Here is a 19,299-nt window from a genome sequence, read left to right on the forward strand (position 1 = left end):
ACTTACTTACATACTGTACACTCAGCACACAGCCTTATGCTATGTATTAGTGATCACTGCCTCCTTACCTAGAGTATATATAATATCCTGTACTTAGCTTGTAGGTTTCCTCAGTCTTAATATTACTTGTCTTCTCCCAGTTTCTACTGTGGTAATTCTCTGTAAGACTTGCTCAAACTCCAGACACAAGTTTCACCTTGTTGTTGATTCCACTCCTCTGCTCTGACTTAGAGCTGCACTCTAAGTCTTCACCTCTGTTCCCCTCTGTCCAAAAAATACTTTACCTCCAATCCCCTTTGATCCCTTCTGCCTCCAACCTATTTCCTCCGCCTCTCCACCCACTTACTAGTTGGACTGCTGCTAGAAGCCTTTACTTCCCTGACCCTCAAAGCGGACCAAAGCAGACCCCTTGTTCTATTGTCGGACAATGTTGGTCCCACTCCAAATTTGGGGCATGTACTTGGCTAAGGGCACAGTGCAAGAGCTGAAGTCAAGCCCCAACCCCTCTGCTTCTCTGTCCAAGCACGGTACCTAACACAGAGACATATAGAACCATTCCCCTCCACCTGTCCCAGTATGCAGGACTCATCATCCACACAAGCAAGGACTACTTTGCTATTGACACAAGTTTTTGCTTTGGATGCTCATCAGCAACTGGATCTTGTGGAGGACTTGCAGATGTGGGTACCAATATCTTCCATAGCAAAGGGATCAGCCCTCTGTTGAAATGGGTTGATGACCACTTTTCCCACATCTTGCGAGAGTACCTAGATAAATACAATGAACAGTACAGGGTCTAGGCCCAAAGCATCTGAGACCATGGTAGTCAAAAATGGTATCAAGGTGCCACTCTACCCAATGACCAGCCAGAAGAGTACAATGAGGACTATGCTTTCCCCATCCTTAATCTCTCCCAAAGAGTCCACTGAAGACCCTAAATTCTCATTCTATATGGATAACATGAACTCTATATCTACCAAGACAGGCACCCATGGGAAATTTCCAAGGACATTTCATTTCGCTCCAACCCACTATTCACAGGCTTCATATGGGATCTTGACAACCATTACCATTAAGATCCCAGACAGCAAAAAGAAAAAGTACCTGGAAGCCATATCAGTGTGGGAGTCCCAACCCCATCACATTCCACTTGAGGTACAGAAACTCCATGGCAAGTTACTACATGCTTCATTCATTATTCTCACAGGTAGAGCCTACATCACCAAATTGGAAGCTATGCTCTCCATTTTTGGTGCCCATCCTCTCATGCCTCATACCCCACCTAGAAATTGTGCTGCCAACCTCAGATGGTGGTCCATGACTCTTCACCAACCCACTGTTAGTAGGCCCATGCCAGGCCCTTGCATCATCACCAACCCCAACATCTTCTCTGATACTAGCTCAGGCGTGGGCATCACAACTTGGATCAATGGATGGTGGTGTGCCTGGCACCTCATACCAGAGTGGAAAGCCAACGGCCATGACATTGGTTGGGCCAAAGCAGTCAGATTCAAATTTCTCGTCCTCAGCATCATACAAGCCTCACAACCCAACCTAGTCCCTTGCTTCAAGGTTTATGGAGATAACAAAGGAGTTGTGGAGAGATGGTGGAAAGGATGCAGTTGTAACCACCCCACCAACTCCATCTTCAAACACGTTCACAATTAGTGTTTTAAAGTCCAGTTGCCAGACCAGACTGGAAGTGGTTGCAACTGGACTGCAGTTGCAGTTGCCTTCAGTTTCAGGACAGGTCCGGTTGCAGTTGCCTCCCATCAGCAAAAAATGAAAAACCAATAAAAACCAGTTGCAACCGGTCTTTGTAACCCTAACTCTAGCCTATATCATAGTGTATGATAGTGCTAATTGAGGCACATTTATCACTGGTCAGATCATGAAAAACGGTCAAGATTTGGGAAAGTTATGAGCATTTCAATAATTGCTTGTAAAAGTCATATGAGCCTGTCTTGTGATGCTCATAACTTGCTCAAATCTTACCCATTTGACAAGATGAGAGGCTCAAAATATTCGTATTGATGAGGTCTTTGGTCCTGGACCGGTTTTGCTTTGCAATGGCATGAAAATATGGTTGCCATCAGTCCAGTCCGGTTTTTGGAATATTCCAGGATCAAAAAAACCAGTCCTGGTCTGGTTGCCTCCAAAAATGGTCAAAAAACTGGACTGGACTGGACTTTAAAACACTATTCACAATGCCACTCAATCCACTTCATGTCTCATCCTCATGTGCTATATCCCTAGCACTCTCAACCCTGCAGATGGCCCATTATGCAGAAGATACCCTCCACATGCCTTTCTTTTGCCCCCCCATTCCTATCCTTCCCACTGTGAGGTTTAGTATCTGGCTGGGCTAGTATTTAGGGTTTTTACTTAGTTTCCTACACACCACTTTCCTTACCTTGACTTCGCATTTTTACTGCTTAGATAATCAATCAATTTTTCACCAGTTACCAGCATCAGTCTGGAGTGACTAGCTTTTATCATGATATTATATTCTCTCTGAGCACTACCTAGTTCTAGTCAAGAAACCCTCCAGGGTCGAGTACACCTCCTTGCAGGTATAGCAGCAGGCAGCAAGACCCAACAATTGTCCTACCCCTCACAGGACTTATTGTACCCACATTGCTATCAGGAACTTCATTGTCAACTTTGACACCTCTCTACAGACAAATGAGTGCACAGGTCCCCATCATCCTATCATGGTTCTCACACCCCCCAAAGCACATCCTGTGCACCAGGACACCAAGTGCATCCTCAAGAACCAAACACTTGAGTGACAAGGAGAAGAACTCTTCCAAATGTCACAAGTATAGTATGTCCCTGCTCACACTGAAAGAACATACAGAAGTTACTCACTAACCTGCACCAGCTTATCTGCCTGATCTTAATCTGCTGCCCTCCACTCTATGACCACACTGCGCAGCAAAGTACCACCTTTGTCTCTGGATCCCACTTTCATCAAGATCCAGACTAAGTTCCCTCATGACAGACGATATGTCCTGCATCTAAGATGTAATGTGCCATACATGGGCCAAGAGCACCCACGAGTCTTACAGCTCTAACCTCTGTGTGTACCATGTATATTGCAACTCTCGTGCAATTCCAGAACTGGATCATGCCCCCGCTTCTTCAGTTCTCATTGCTGCCTTCGTCATCTTGGTAGCCAGTTCCTACTTGGGCAAAACGATCCTGAACTATGTGATTGGCATTCGAGCATGGCACATCCTCCATGGCCTAGATTGGGCCCTCAATTACATGCAGATAAATGCCCTGCTTAAGGCTTCAGAAAACCTCACACCTCATACCTTAAAACATAAGAAATGCTGTCCTTACACTGTCAAATTCATCTGTTCATTTCGCAACCAGCTGAACTTAGACTCACCACTCGATGCATCAGTCTTCAGCTGTCTGACAACTGTTACAGTTGTCTGTGACACCTTTCATTTTCCTCTTCACCCTTTCACATCTTCACCTCTTCACAATTGACACTATGTCACAGTGTCACCATTTCCTGATATCACCCTATCTAGGGTTACTCTCTGACTTCACCTTATCACAAGTGCACACCCCTATTCATTTATCTGAGATCAATCTCGATCTATCCTTGGCAAGTCCTCAGATATTACTTACATGCTGATACCTAGTGTATTCTCACAGACCCTTAAACATGCATACACTGTGTGTATTCCCATGGACACTTATCTATACTTATATGGACATATTACTTACTTACCCTAGACCCTGGACCCTGACTTACTATTGTATATAAGCAGGTCAAAGTCTTGATGATTCCTTATCTTGACCTACACTGGAATTCATGTGGCAAAACCGATGTGGGGAATTTCCCCACTGTAGGCCCGTATTCCTCATATTCCCTGGATTTTACCAGTACCTTTCTGCATGTTCCAATACCTTCATATCTGACTCACCCACTACACGGAACTAAGTGGAACAACGTGGAACCAAGTGGAACAACCGTAAATACTCATTTTTACTGATGTTGATGTCTGCATTCAGGCTGTTCCTCTGCCTTATAGTTCACTTGCTATTACCAATTGTCCTGCCTCAAGCATTGATAACACAGGTCCTGGTTTTTCAATGCAGCAACCTGGTGGAAGGTTTGGTTTCATTATCCCTCCCAGTACTGAACGTAGTCTTCAAGACACTAACAATCCACATGTCACTGTTGGATTGAAGGCTGTCAAGAAGCATGCTATGGAAGTAGCCAGTGGTCAAACCCCGTGTAATATTGTACCGCCACACACTACCTTGATGGAACAACACCTAGATCCGGCCCTGTTTGAGGAGGGCAACAATATTAGGCATCAATCTGGGCTGCAAGAATCCAAGCTGTTGGACAGCAGGGCTAAAAGCAGCAGCATCGACAACAGCAATGGTGATGAGGATGATGATGAGGATGGGGACAAGGATGAGGACAGGGATAGGAAAGAGGATGGGGAGAGGGAAGAGGACGAGTCGGATGAGCACACCAATGAGAACCAGTACCAATGTCATGATGATCATCAAGGTAATTTCTTTCATTATGCTAAACTCCACCCAATGTCATTCCCTATTCATTGATTTCAATTTTACAGGCTTCAAAAGAATTGCTACCTTCACAACCTCAAGTCACTCGTTATCTCACGCCTGAATTCAATTTTCAGTACTCTCATGATGAAGATGACACAACTGCTCACACAAATCTCAATAAAAACTCTGCAGCAAACTCTCAATCCTCATTGTCCATCCAGCAGAACAATGACTCCCAGGTATGCTGATGTGGATTTACCAGCATTGCGCTTATTCTTTTTGTGTTCAAGGGCTCTCTGAATTTCCTGGCAGGGGCACAACAGCAACAATAGGTACAATGTTCTGAGGTGAGCAGATGGTTTTTATTCTGAATGAGGCTCATATTATTTGCATACCTTGAAGCCCAGTGACGTGTTGGCACACCACCACAAGAAAAATGGCCAGCCATGCCTTCCTGACCCTGAAACCCTCAAGCTTCTTCATCAGTTAGCCGAGCATGCTGATAACCAGCAGGCTCTGTGGAGAAACAGGAAGACAAAACAGTCAGATGATGGGCCCAAACCCACTACACTAGCTTGATACAGGCTGCACTGGAAAAGCTTCCTTGAGCACACCAAAGGAGAATGTTGCATGGAACACATGCTTAAGAACCTGTTTCCAACTTTTGAGGATCTTCCAGGGTCTGTAACTGAAGTTCTCATTGCAACTTTGGTTGCTTGGGACAAGGAAGGAAAAAAATTTGAAGCTGGTAAGTATTTGTTTCTTCTATGCACGTTATAGCTATGTGATGCTAACTAAGAAGCAAGGGTAACATTACTATGTGCTATGATCACAAAACTACAAGTGAGTTCAAGCTAGCGAGAAGGTGTTTCAAGCTCCAATGAGCTGGAAAGGGTTCATGAGTTTAGGCAAGAGCCCAAAGGGCTTTTCCGGGCAGAAACAAGGATCTGAGCCTGAGTATTAAGGTGAGCTGTGTGACGGTGGGTGGGCCCGAACAGGAGACCTATAGTGTTTGTGATACTTAGGGAGCGGGCACTATGCATCAGGCAAATGGAGCACAATTGATTGTGCAAGACATTTGTTTGCTTGTTTGTTGGGCATTTGCCCATGTCCTGAGAGAGGGCGTGGCAGGTGGGTGCAAAAGAGTGAGAGCTTAGAGATTAGAACTGCATGCAAGGAATTTGAGGATTTGCTGTGAGGTGGGCAGGAGCAAGAGGCTCTGCGCCACCTTGCTCACTCGTGCAAACACTATATTCTGTACTAGCCTCATGCCTCAGCTAGCTCAGAAAGCCATCTTGAGTTAATTTGTTTCATATTGCATCAGTAAACCACAATGGTCTGTACAGAGCTTCCCAGAGCTCCACAGTAGCCCTCTAGTTACACAGAACCTTCCCAAACATATTAGAAATCGCTTTTTCATTTTTATATTAACTCAACTCAAACATGTAAAATTAAATTTAAACAAATGGATTGCAAAAGAAGCAACTACTCTACTGGACTCATCAATACAAACAGTGAGTAAGGATGTGAGATAATCAAAGTGCAAGAGTGCAAGAGAATGGGTCGTCATCATAGTCGTAGTCATTCGTCATTGTCATGTTGTTGTTGTGTTGTGTCATTGAGTCACCATCATTGTCGTGATAGCGCTGTCATAAAGACAAGTTGTTAGTAATGTATATATAAATGAAAAAGAAAAAATGCACCTATTGCGCGCGCTGCGAACAAACAAGTGCAAACACAAAACAAGCATGAAAATACTAGTAAGTAATGTACATGCATACATACATAAAAAACACACCTTTGACTGGTGAGAAAGATGGGCAAGAGACGGGGCATAACGGGGCATGAGAGACAGGTGAGAGATGGGGCAAGAAGACAGGCGAGAGATGGGGCACAAGAGACAGGTGAGACAGGGCATGAGAGACGGGCAAGAGACAGGGCAAGAGATCACACAGGGTGAGAGAGATGGCATGTCGCACAGGGCGAGAGAGACGGGGCAAGAGATGGGGCATGAGAGACAGGCAAGAAATAGGGCATGGGAACATGAGAGATGAGGTGAGAGATGGGGCGAGAGACAGGGTGAGAGACAGGGAATACAAGCACGAGAGACAGCACGAGAGGAGAGGGCGCGAGGCCCATCAGTGCTGGGGAACGGATAAACTAAGGTCAAAGTAGTTAGTGCTGAGTCTGCCAACTGTGCCAAGAGAGTGGGAGAGGGTGGTTAAGGTAAATATAAGCAAGCAGTAATAAGAAAATAAAGAAAATAAAAGACTTACTTGAAGGATGGCAGTGGTGCAGGTAGAAGTTAAGAGTCAAAGTGTAGAACAAAGACTTCTGAAATTTTCGACAAGTTGAACAATGACTTACATCAGCATTGCTGAGTTCTGTGAGGTTCTGTGGTGCTGCATCTGTAAAACACCCAAGTTCTCGCTTAGTAGTGGAAGAAGTTTGATCTGTTACTAATGCTTATGGTTCAGTGATGTGGCTTGCCAATTGGTGGAGATCATATTGATGATAGATTTTCGGACAAAATAAAGATCACAGAACAATCAGACTAATTATTGCTTTATCGTGCGCGATCTCATTGTTATCATGATTGGGCATCTACTATAGTACTACTACAACCCCAGCCTTGCCTCTCTGCATTCCTTCATCCTTGCTTTCAACACCTTGAAACGTGCTGCGAGCTCAGCACAGGAGTAAATCTTGTCTGACATGTAAGTGAGAATGCTCCAATAAGTATCCCCTGACTTCGCTGCTGAAAAATTGATACATTGGTATACACCAGTCTTGTACTCCAAAAGTGCCAAGCAGAGTGCTGCGCAGCAAGTGCAATGACTCCATCAAGTGCATTCAGATCATCAAAATCAATGTCTTTGTAAAACCCATGGGTCCACAAGATCTTGATGACGAGACTAACGAGTCCATCATGTTCGAGCACAGGGACAGATTGTAAAACACCATCGAGCATCTGGTTAATTGTCAGGACAGCCCATTAGCAGTACAAAATTACTCACCATATTCTCGGAGGTGAACAAGCACTGCAAGTGTGTTGTGAGCACAGGCATGATCCATAACTTGTGCGTGACTTCTGACGATGTATCCCATATATGGAATTTGAGCTCGTACTTGTGCTGCACAGTAGCACGTGCAACAGATTTTATGGTCGTTCAGACGGTGCTGGTGATTTTGGTGAGTGACACGATGAATGTCTCTATGTCTGGGAGGTAGTATTCGCCTGTGTGAGTGTCCAGCGTGCTCGCAATGGCATCCGCTAATGCAGCATGTGCCATGATGATATTAGCATCATTAGACAGCATCCCATTTTCTGACAGCACCGCTCATCGCATCTTTGACCTTGCACTGGTGCAGACCTCTTCAACTTGCTCAGCAGGTATGGGAATGGGGGGATTAGCCTGAGGATTGTCTGGTGCTTCCTGCTGAGGGGGACCAGGATGAGGATCAGAACTGCCATTGTTATGAGACTGAGTGGGGAGGGGATGGGGATGGGGTGGTAGGTCTTTTGCCATGGGGCGTTTCTGAGCAACATCTGTGCTGCTTCTGGCCTAGCTAGAATTAAGGTGAGTGGTGGGGTTGAGATGTGTTTGAATGCACATGAACGACACCTGTGTTTTGCCACTTGCCACGGTAATGCTCGTGCTGACAACAGGGGCCCAATACTGTCACCTTGCGTAGCCCTGGGAGGGCATATGGTGATGGACGGATGGGTCGTGCCTGTGGGTCCTGCAGGTGTCTGCTGAGGCGCTCTGCACCGCGCACAGTGGGAGGAGGTGGTTCACTGATGGAGCAAGTGAGGAAGAGGTCTGCCACAGTCATGGTGTGCTGCAGGGATGAGGCCTGGTTCATCTGAGGCCCATGTTGCTGATGTTGGTTATAGTTCGGGAGTGTGTGCGGCAGCTGCAAGGGAGCGTGTTGCTGATGTGGATCATAGTTTGGGAGTGTGTGTGGCGGCTGCAAGGGAACATGTTGCTGATGTGGGTCATAGTTCGGGAGTGTATGTGGCGGCTGCAAGGTAACATGTTGCATTTGAGGCACGTATGGAGGTTGAGGGTCTTGTGTGTACTGAGGCTGCTGTGGGAATGGGGCATGGTACCCTGAAGGGTATTGGTTGTCGTGGTTGTCGTTGTATGGGGGCTGAATTTGGGGCTGCTGGTGTCCTGATCCCATGTCACTGAAGTCGTTCAACTCGAAATCCAACATTTCTTCTTCATGCATGACCAATACTGTTTTGTCATACTCCAACCCTGGATCCTCTGTTTGCTCAATTGTGCGTCCCACTTGGCTGTTGTCTGCATTCAAACAGGGGTTCTCATTACTTCTCCTTGCTGGTTTTTGGATTTGCTGTGGCCCGTGATATATTAGATCAGTACTCTTTTAAAGTAAGAAACTCGTACCCGAGTGTTTTGTGTTTTCTTGTGTCGCAGTTTCTTGCTTTGGGAGGATTTTGGGGGCATGATGATGGTTGCAGATCAGTGAGAAGTCCACTAATTTGCGATAAAGTTCGAGAATCAGTAACATGTGCATTGACTCAAATTTACTCACCAATGACACACGGGCACAAATGTATAATAATGATCAGCACATGGACGGAACTGACAATTGATTCAAGACAAATTCACTACTATGAACCAGTTCAATGAGACATACTGTTAGGTACCATGCCAACTCAGGAAGCGGAGGGGTTGGGGCTTGGCTTCAGCTCTTGTGCTGCACCCTTAGCTGAGTACGTGCCCCGAATTTGGAGCGAATCTGACATTGTCCAACAATAGGATGAGTGGACCGCTTAGGTCTGCTTTGAGGGTCGGGAGGTAAGTGCTACTAGTGGTGGGCCAACTAGGAGCAGAGCAGAGAAGGTGGAGGATAATGCGGAAGGGGGAAAGGAGCAGGGGGAATACTTGATAGGGACGGAGAAGTAAGGAGAAGACTTAGAGCACGGCTCTAAGTTGGAGCAGAGGGTCGGAGGTGACAACAAGGTGAAACTTGTGTCCGGAGGAGGCAAGGTCCTCCTGAGAATTCTGACAAGTAGAAACTGCAAGAAGACAAGTAATATTAAGACTGGGGAAAATATCTAAGTACAGGATATGTTATATACTTCTAAGTAGGAGGCAGTGACCAGGATAACTATGTTGTAAAGCTATGTACCAAGGATATAATTTGTAAGTACTTACACAGGCGAAGACATAAGTTGGAGCAGATATTGATATGTACACGTCGGATCAGTGATCAAGCGGTAAGGAGAATTACCGGTGATCCAGAGGTAAGGGTCTATGTACCGAAGGGGAAAGTATATATCTAAAAGGGGAAAGAGGTTCCAGTTGAATGGAGACGTTATGGAAGGGGACCGGTTGGGTGGTCGAGTGGAGGCGTAGGGGTGGAATGTGGACGATGATTGGATGGAGCAGAGGATAGATGGAGCGGAGGTGGTCGGAAAGCGGAGCAGATATTAATATTGGAGCAGTCGGATCAGGTATATGACACATACAGGTAATACACATGCATACAAAACATGACACACTGCAAGGATTCATATGTAATTCAACAGTTTCGGAAAAATGAGGAAAAAGATATGCAATGGATAATGCATACTACATTCAAACTTCCAAGGTAATACTGTTGTGGGTACAACAAGTGCAACAGCGAGAATCTGATCTACTACACAGTTGGGTCTTTGCTGCCTGCTGCCTCGCTTGAGAACAAGCACGTTCGACCCTTAAGGGGATTGCTACTTGGGAATACTAGTCTCTGTCTAAAGTGACCCTATAGGATGAAGGATCTGCAAAAGCGGAAGAAGCAGATAGGATGTGAAACGTACAGATTCATCAGATGGAGCGGATGATACTTGTGGATCAGACAGGATGTGAATCAAAGTTGAAGGAAGTTCATTAAAGGTTGGATGGATAGTGGGTATAAGTCAAAGTGATCTTCTGGTAAGGTGAAGGAAAAGTGGGAGGAAGTTACATGAAGTATTTTTTGAAAACTTCTGTGCTTATAGGGTACAGTATTTTCAAGGAACACTTGGTATAGGTAGCGAGTCTAGACTGTGCCATAAGCTATCCGGAAAATAGTGGAGTGTGAGAGGATATGTCTGTGTTCAGTCAGTAACAAGGAAATGTGTGTGAGTACATACCAATGAGGTAGAATGGACATGGACAGGACGGATGCAGTGGATGCGCGAGCTTTAGGGGGAGATCCGAAGGCATCCGCTTGTCATCTGCAAAGTGGATGGGTATCGGATGGAATGGATAGATGTTGGATGGACGTCGGATGGACACCTGATGCATCGGAAAAGCAGTGGATATGAGCCTAGCATAGGGATACTCCCTACACCGTCATAACCAAAAGTAGGGCTGTCATATTTGCTTGGTGCATAGTCACTGCCACCTGAACGGCTGCCATCTGAATGATCCTCTGCATCTGCCCCTCGCACCTCGACATACTCTTTCAATTGACAAGCTTGTTCTTGGAGGACCACCAACGTCAGAGTCCCTTGAGTAGCTGAATACTCGTGGAAGGCTTTGTCTTTGTAAAGGTCATTCACCCCGCAATTAGTACAGGCCTGTTTCGAGATCTCAAGATCTGTCTTGGAGTAGTCATGTTGCATCTTCAAGTGCGCCAAGGCACTGGTAAGGAATTTTGTCCAGCATGCATTTTCTTCAACTTTCCAAGTAGCTGTCACAAGTTCATGTCTAGCTACCTCGCAACTGGCATATTGTGCCATTGCACCTTCATGTAGCATGTCATCTGGCAGGTCTGCAAGACCACACGTGAAAACCTCCTTGGCCTGTAGATTTGATTTAATCGATGTTTAATCAAATTTGCGGAAAATGTCACCATCAACGCAGCTCCTGGGTTCAGTTCATGGGCAGTCTCGCCTCACAAGGAATTCATCGTGAATTGAGCTGTGGCAGCTGTGGTTGCCCTGGTTTTCAAATATGGGTGAAACCTTGGTTTGATTGGGGATATTAGAGGGGATCTAGTCCTCGCCTCTCAAGAAGGGGATGATGGAATGGAGTGTACTTTTGGAGGGCTAAAGAGATCCATGACGTGTTCTGATTTGACGCTCGGTTTATCTTTGTGGAAGGAGGACGAAACTTCCACGTAAGTTTGAGAGCTTGTGGGGCTAAGGGAACGGTTCAATACAGTACTGGAAGATCCCCTCATGGAGTCACTGGTGGCGTAGCTATGATGATAGATATGGTGGGACAGCATATGAGTGAGTGATGGATAGGCTGACTGGCATCTGAGTTTGAAAGACTTGTAAACTTTTGAAAGTTGTTTGAAGGCCTGCACACCACGCACACTCATAGAGTCGTAGTACTACTATGAACCCAAACGATCCTCCTGGTCCCAACAGTCACCCTTATGATTGATCTAGTGGCCTCGAGTAAGTTCTGATCAGTCTAGATTCTGGGTTCAGTCGGGTTGATAAGTACACAGTCTCAACAAATCAGTCAAATGTCCCGTCTGTTCTAATGTTTTTGATTCTGCAGATGATATATGTGCTCATCTTTCTGACAATCCAGGTCCGAATATTTTACTGTTGAATTTGAATGCACTGACTACTAGGGTCTCTATCTAGGATGTTCTCGGCGGCTGATCCCCCCTCCAGTTGCATTCCACATCCCCCAAACATCAGAGAACCAGCTGCGGCAAGGGCAATTCCATCCCAAATCTGGGTACATCCATGATCTTGGCAAGGCTAATACTTTTGAATGAATGAAGAAAGATGATTTTGAGGCAATGCGGGAGCACAACGCATATTACCCATTTTCAGATAGAGCAGAGTGGGAACTCACAAAATTTCTATGTGACAACTTGAATCAGGGACAGATCACCCAATTTCTGAAGCTTCTCTGGGTTCATTTGAACTAATTTACATTGCCTGTACTAATGATACTCTTCCAGGTGGTTTCAGAGGCGACGCAGCCGCTATCTTTCAAGAACACAAAACAACTCTTCACTTTCATGGACACATTACTGGTGACCCCTAGATGGCGGTGTATGCCCATCCATACTAATGGATATACAACTACCCACCCCATCAATCTCATTTGGCGAGATGCCCTAGAAGTTGTGCACAATATTTTTGGCAATCCAATCTTTGCCAACCATATGGAATACGATCCTTATGAAATCAACGACAGTGGCGAGCGCAAATATGGAGAGTGGATGTCATGTGAACATGTGTCCGAAATTCAGGTAAGTGCCTTTCATACTTCCTGCATAAACAATTCATTAATCCAACTGACTTCTAAGATCAATTACCTATTAGTGCAACTATAGTGCCCATCATTCTTGCATCCAACAAGACACCAGTAACCCAACAGACAGGCACACTCAAGATGCACCCAACATTCCTTACAATCAACAACATCCACTCCGAAATTTGCATGAAGGCCACTTTGCACACATGGGCGTGCATCACATACATTCCAGTCCCAGAATATGTGGTGAATAGCGAATTTTCAGGATTATTGGAGGCACATGTCTGGCATAAGTGTATGGATCTGGTCTTGCAAAATCTGAAGGTTGCCGCTCAGGTGGGCAAACCCATGGTAGACCCCATGGGTTGCCGGTGTTACGTATTCACACCACTCGCTGCCCATATTGCAGATCTTCCCGAGCAACTCATGATTGCATGCATCTCGAAAAATGTTTTGCCAACGACTCTAGCCACACAGGCACAGTTCGGCGATGGGATCACATACCCTCCTTGTCATGGCTTGGATACAATAAAACAGCTGCATGAGCTTTGCAAGACTACCAATCCCTGGAAGGTCCGGGAGTTTCAGGAATTGGCCAAGCAGTATTGTCTCAGTGGCGTTCAACACCCATATTGGCAGGACTGGAGGTTTGCAGACCCTTCAATTTTCCTCGTCCCAGAACTACTGCATGCATGCCATAAGTTTCTTTTCGACCATGCACTGAAGTGGTGCAAGGAGGTGATAGGCGCTAGCGAGCTCAATGCTAGGTTCTGCAGCCAGCATAAACGTATTGGGACATGCCATTTCAGCGATGGTGTCTCCCATGTGAACCAGATGACTGGACACGAGCATCATGACATCCAGCGAATGCTTGTCCCCACTATTGTGGGTGTGACATCTCCTGGGTTCACTTGTGTGATCTGTGCGCTAATTGATTTCATATACAAAGCACAAGCTCCCACTTTCACCCCCTCCTCTCTTAACAGCATGGTGTCCTCCCTGAATGAATTCCATTCCTACAAACACTTTGTCTTAGAGGCGGAAGCTCACACGGGAACTTCTGGCCCTATCAATCATTTTCAGATCCCCAAACTTGAGTCTTTCAATTTGTTCGCTCGTTCAATCCAACAATTGGGCACCATCATACAACATTCCGTGGATGTCAGTGAACGACTGCTGATTACGCATTGCAAGATGCCGTTCCAACGGACAAGTCACCAATGAGGCACGTTCACACAGCAGATCATCAACATCATTAACCACGAGGACGTGATGAGACAATTCGACCTATATGCTCTCCTGCATGAATGAGGAATATCTCTCATCAACATTATGGATAACGAGTTCGACGAAGTAATTGATATGGATCCAACATTTAGTTGGATAGCGCATGTTGCACCGCAAGAGATGCATCATTTTCAGGTGATTCACCCTGTTCGTAATCACTTTCTCAAAGGCATCCTTTCCAGCGAGGCCAACACCGCATTTCATGTTACCATCGCTCATGATCTTGCTGATCATTCAGCCACCGCTCTCGCTCAACGTTATCATCTCCCAGATTTTCCAAAGGTCCTTTCACAGTATCTTGACAGTGTATCGGGTCGGAACTCACTCTATCACAGTTACCTCCTCAAATCTTGGTTCAAATTCAGGCTTCAACTCCATTCCCAACTTTGTCCATGCAACATCATGCCGAGCCAGCAAGTTCAGGCATATCCACCATCTGATATGTATCCTTTTGGAAACTGTGGTATTGTTCTGCTCCAACCTACAAATGCTCACCTGCAGTCTGGTAAGTTCTCAAGTTTCTGCTCAATTCCACGTACTGATCTGGCTTTAGTGCTGTGCGTCGCTCAAGTTTGAATGGTTTTTGCATTGTCACCACAAGGGTCGCAGCTACCAGTGGACCTCAAGGACCCTCTTCTGTATGTTCAGCTATTTGAAATAGCTGCGCCCCCTGAAGCTGAGCCGCACATTGCCATGTACCAAGTTCGATGTTCATTTTATCCCATGCCTGATGGTTCTCTGAGTCACACAAGGATCAGGAAGATAGTACGGCTTGTCGATGTTACACACGCAGTAGAACTGATACCCATCTATGGGACAACAATGGATCGCTCTGTTACATCAGTAACGTCTCTTGAACACTACAATAATTTTTATCTCAATGCATTCTCTGATAAAGAGTGGTACCACACATTGCATGCAGATTTTATCTAGTCCTACCATACCAATTTGCGCAGTCATGTTTCTATCTACAATTCTCAATCTTATCCTTGATCTGAGTCTTGATTGATAACCTGATAACTCAATAATCTGGTATCTTCATCTTGCCGGACGGTGAATTGGTCCTTCAGATCGTTACATATCTCGGCTAGTCTATCCTTTCCAAAAAAACTCGAGTCTGTAACAAGTCCATAATCAATCCCTGGACTATCCCAAAGTGAGCACTCAATGAGCGGCTAAAGTTGTAGATGTGTGAGAGCTGTGAAAATTAGCAAACACTGTGCAAGGTTTAGTAGTTTACTGATGTGCAATCCAGGGGTTTGGCCAGAGCAAAAGTGTAACATGGCTCGATTGGTACATGTTTCGCTCTCTTAATTCACAATGTCTCGCTGATACCATTGAAGTTATATGACAATCTTTCAACTTGGCGATTGGAACTAAAGAAAACTGCCATAGGTTTGGCACCTCTTGCATACTTACTTATTCCCCCTGTGTCAGTCCCTGCTCAAGAATGTGCAGTGTGGGTCCAAAGTGCCGCTTCGCAATTACTTGTGGAATCTGAGTCCTTACAGTTTGGATCAGATGTGTTGGTGAGTGATTGTACGCCGACTGCAATAACATACATTAAAATCATTAGGGTAAAACAAGGAACTTCGCTCATCCCTGCCTTCATGATGCTGCTATTGGATTCTTTTACACAGGGCCATACCAAATTGCATGGAAGAGACCAGATATCTTTCACAAGCAATTGCCCATCTCATGCTTGGCTTTGGTTTCTGCCGCAGTACTTTCTTCCCCTCTGCCTGACATCATGCATTGACGTTTTTATAGTACAACTGCATCCTTGACGGCCTTGCCAAAAACAGTCATGGCAAATCTTATCCCAAGTTCTCCGCCAAGGAATATGGCCCAATATACCATCAGATGTTCAAAATGATCAATGACATTCTTCAACATGCATATCACAGTCTGGAGGCCTACCTTCCATTCTAGTACACAAGGGCTTACCACAAGTTTGTAGAATGTGACTCCCAAGTCCTTGTGTGCCTGGAAGTAAAGAAACACTTGAACACTGCTTAGACCAAAAAAAACTATGAAGATCATTGTTAGTAAAGAACAACTGCCATATTGAATCTTGGACTGACACTGCATCAGTAAATTCACACCTTGCTTATTTCAACTTATTTGGCACTTGTCACTACTTTTGTCACTTACCAATAATGGGATCTACTTATTTTTCTTGAACTAGCCACCCCAGCCCACCACCCTCCACTTGAGTGTTTCAAATTGCTGATAACCTATCAAATACATGTTTGATAATGATAGAATATAGTCTTCTCAAGTGTAGCTGCCTAGGGAAAGCATTTAAGTCAAAATCTTCTTGCTACTGTTTTGGCATTTCCACTTGACTAAAACAACCAATGTGGTTGTTTTGATATTGTCAAATGAGCTTCTATAGTCTAACAAATATTTTGGTGTACTCTAGTTGAGGGTGGTGGGCCCAGGTGGCTAGTTGAAGAAAAATAAGTAGATCCCATTATTGATAAGTGACAAAAGTAGGGATAAGTGCCAAATAAGTTGAAATAAGCAATGTGTGAATTTACTGATGTGCACCAACAGTAGCACCGATATAAAGCGGTCATGAAACACTTCGGGATTTATACATTCTGACAATGATGCGCCCATCAAGAAGCTATCATTGTTGATTGGTTCATCCGAGTCATGATAGTATCATATAACATCCAGCGCTTGATATCGACCAGACCCATGCAGCGAAGTCTCACGGGTACATATCTCGAAGGAGCTGTCAGCGCCGCTCATCTGCGCGTATAAGATTCGGGAGACTCGCGGTACAGTGCACAGGATGAAGCCTAAGGTACAGTGCAAGTTAAGACTATCGGAGAATTGACATACTAATGGTTTATGACCGATTGTGCTATGCAAAGGATATGGTCCATCAGTAGAGCACCGAGCGGGCATCTAATGATGCCAACAAACCTTAATAAAATTTTGATAGAAGGAATGATGACAGTCTTTTTTCTGTTGTTCGAAATTTGTTGCTCGAAATCCAGCGGTGCTGCCCGGCTGGTGGCGTCGCGCTCAGAAGGCCAGCGGTGGCAAGTAATGAATATTACATCGGAGGACGACGTTCGTCCCAAGAAGGGACAGACCCGAGACCTAACAATAATTACACAACGGTAAGTTTATGCATAGGAAGCTACAGAGGTATCAAACATCATGCAAAAATACCATTACGATTTCATTCATGAGGTGATACTGCTGGTAAAAGCTACAATGATATCATAAGATGCACTAGGCCGCTAAATAAAAACAACATTGAGAACGACTCCATTCCTACGACTACTTTGATGGGATGGACACATCCCATCTGAATCCTCCATTAATCGATATACACACTGTCGCGGACCACGGTAGGAGGGTAGTAGGAGGGGTGCTCCAGAGCCCTTTCAGATAACTGGAACTTGTCCGTTTCGGAGGTTCGGATAGATCTGTCCTGCGAAACATTAAGATTGACCTGTAGCTCTGGGAGATAGGTACGAGGAGGTCGGTTGTGCGAAGCGTGTGGGCTTTCATCCGACCCCATATATTGACGCGCGTTCAGTAGAGCCATATAGGAGTTCACGTATACTGAGCGCATCGAATAAGCTTTCTGCATGCGATACGAAGCTGACAAAGCGTACATTTGGACAGTAGAAACTCGATTCCGAGGTAGACGAAGTTGTTTGGCATTAGTGCGTCCTGCAGGAGGTAATGAGTCACATGATATCGTAAGTACTATGGAGGATACTCACCGTAATGATACACGCTATCGAGCACACACTTTAGAGAATTGGGAATCAGAGGCAGGCTGGTGAAAGAAACGATGCGAGACGCGTACCTCGTTAAGCACCCTGTATTTATAGTGTATCTCACGAGCGTCCGAAGTGTCATATCCGTTCTACGAGACTGCATGTCAGTCAGAGAGAAAACATCAGGAAAAGCCATACTTAGTGAACCCCGTCTTCGAAGTGATAAGGAGGTGACACAATAAAGAAGCAATGAGGAAGTCAACCAGTGTGGTGATGCCTAAACTTAGGTAGAGGGACCACCGAATGCTCTCCAGGTCCGAAAAATAATGGCACTTGAATCTAGATTAATGTGCTTGGTGAGAAAAGCAATAGCTGCAGCGAGAGTTTGACTTACATGACCCAGAGCAGAGCTGGAAAGGAATAGGGGTCAGCAACAAATCTACAAAAATTTGCATGTTATTCACCGATGCCAACACCTGCGGGACAGAGATGCGTTATCGTCAATAGAAATCTTCACAACATTATCTATATACTTGCCTAGGGTACTGACGACGAGTACCGTCTTGTGATTTTCTCAGACTGACAGAAGAGGAGCTATGGCACAAGCACTTACCACGAGCATTGGCAAAATTCGGGTTCTTCCTCTGCTAACTAAGACGATCAGGTCAGTTCATCAGTGTGATTGTGGCCTCGGCGGATGCATACTTATCCATATCCGCTGCACATACAGACTGTACGAAAGTATATCAGCAAATAAAATATACTGGCCGAGGTAATACTCACAGGTGCACGCTAAACACAATAAGCACCTGAGAAGCCATGAAATGAGGCATATCACGTGGTAGCTCGCTTGTTCTAACTTACGTCGAGGAGTACTAGCGCCTGCGGGTGGTGAGATCAGAAAGGAACAGTGAGTCCAGATCATTGCGCACCTTAAAGCTCCACACCATCTCAAGAAGTACCGACGGATTTGCGTAGTTGATGATCAGATAATAATATATCAGGTGATTAACCATAGCGACATGCGAGGCATCGAGGAGCCTAGCAAGTGCGATTACCGAGTCAACTGTAGCACCAGTAACAAGCCCTAAAAGCGCTTACCAGAGCCAGAATACCTTAAACCGTTGCGTTAGTATAATGAGGGTCCGTCTTTCATTCTAGCACACAGGAACTTACCGCCAGTTTGTAGAATGTGACTCCCGAATGCCTGTGTGCCTGGAAGTAAAGAAATGCTTGGACATTACTCAAACCAAAAAAACTATCAAGATCAGTTAGCAAGGAACCATCGACATATTGAACATCAGACTGACATTGAACCAAGAGTAGCGCCGATATAAAGGGCACCGAAGGTATTGTTCAGATCGAGTTGCGCCATGTTAAATGTCGTGCTAGAATCAATACCTCCCGAGCGAGAGCTATAAGGCGGTTTGAAACGCGGGATTTGTAGTACTTTGATCTGAGAGTGATGCCGTCCATCGAGATGCTAACCTTGT

General features: G+C 45.2%; 4 protein-coding genes across 4 annotated transcripts; 2 read left to right on the forward strand and 2 right to left on the reverse strand.

Annotated features, from left to right (window-relative positions):
• Positions 1-4,113: 4,113 nt before the first annotated feature.
• EDB91DRAFT_1082176 (uncharacterized protein) lies at positions 4,114-5,509 on the forward strand (the record flags this gene model as incomplete). The annotated part of the gene is made up of 6 exons (XM_041315466.1): positions 4,114-4,543; positions 4,621-4,784; positions 4,858-4,892; positions 4,953-5,087; positions 5,130-5,293; positions 5,400-5,509. 6 exons carry the CDS (start codon positions 4,114-4,116, stop codon positions 5,507-5,509), a joined length of 1,038 nt encoding a protein of 345 aa, XP_041177182.1.
• A 983-nt stretch (positions 5,510-6,492) lies between these two features.
• On the reverse strand, positions 6,493-9,020 carry EDB91DRAFT_1248547 (uncharacterized protein; the record flags this gene model as incomplete). The annotated part of the gene is made up of 6 exons (XM_041322950.1): positions 6,493-6,705; positions 7,319-7,516; positions 7,563-7,679; positions 7,920-8,111; positions 8,167-8,907; positions 8,961-9,020. 6 exons carry the CDS (start codon positions 9,018-9,020, stop codon positions 6,493-6,495), a joined length of 1,521 nt encoding a protein of 506 aa, XP_041177183.1.
• A 3,262-nt stretch (positions 9,021-12,282) lies between these two features.
• On the forward strand, positions 12,283-14,990 carry EDB91DRAFT_1237383 (uncharacterized protein; the record flags this gene model as incomplete). Its single annotated transcript, XM_041321583.1, has 9 exons — positions 12,283-12,423; positions 12,472-12,769; positions 12,823-13,220; positions 13,326-13,388; positions 13,410-13,692; positions 13,720-13,935; positions 14,083-14,562; positions 14,611-14,627; positions 14,667-14,990. The coding sequence occupies 9 exons, from the start codon at positions 12,283-12,285 to the stop codon at positions 14,988-14,990; spliced, it is 2,220 nt and encodes a 739-aa protein (XP_041177184.1).
• Positions 14,991-17,297: 2,307 nt separating this feature from the next.
• On the reverse strand, positions 17,298-19,286 carry EDB91DRAFT_364564 (uncharacterized protein). Its single transcript, XM_041327012.1, has 16 exons — positions 19,117-19,286; positions 18,983-19,064; positions 18,908-18,921; positions 18,739-18,847; positions 18,671-18,688; positions 18,590-18,615; positions 18,512-18,537; positions 18,420-18,457; positions 18,344-18,368; positions 18,271-18,282; positions 18,201-18,216; positions 18,005-18,145; positions 17,896-17,955; positions 17,810-17,837; positions 17,699-17,756; positions 17,298-17,645 (listed from the first exon to the last, which is right to left on the reverse strand). The coding sequence occupies exons 1-16, from the start codon at positions 19,179-19,181 to the stop codon at positions 17,398-17,400; spliced, it is 966 nt and encodes a 321-aa protein (XP_041177185.1). The 5' UTR covers positions 19,182-19,286; the 3' UTR covers positions 17,298-17,397.
• Between the last annotated feature and the right edge of the window lie 13 nt (positions 19,287-19,299).

This window comes from Suillus paluster (genome assembly GCF_016628075.1).
Source record: "Suillus paluster strain FC165 chromosome Unknown EDB91scaffold_26, whole genome shotgun sequence".
NCBI lineage: Eukaryota > Fungi > Basidiomycota > Agaricomycetes > Boletales > Suillaceae > Suillus > Suillus paluster.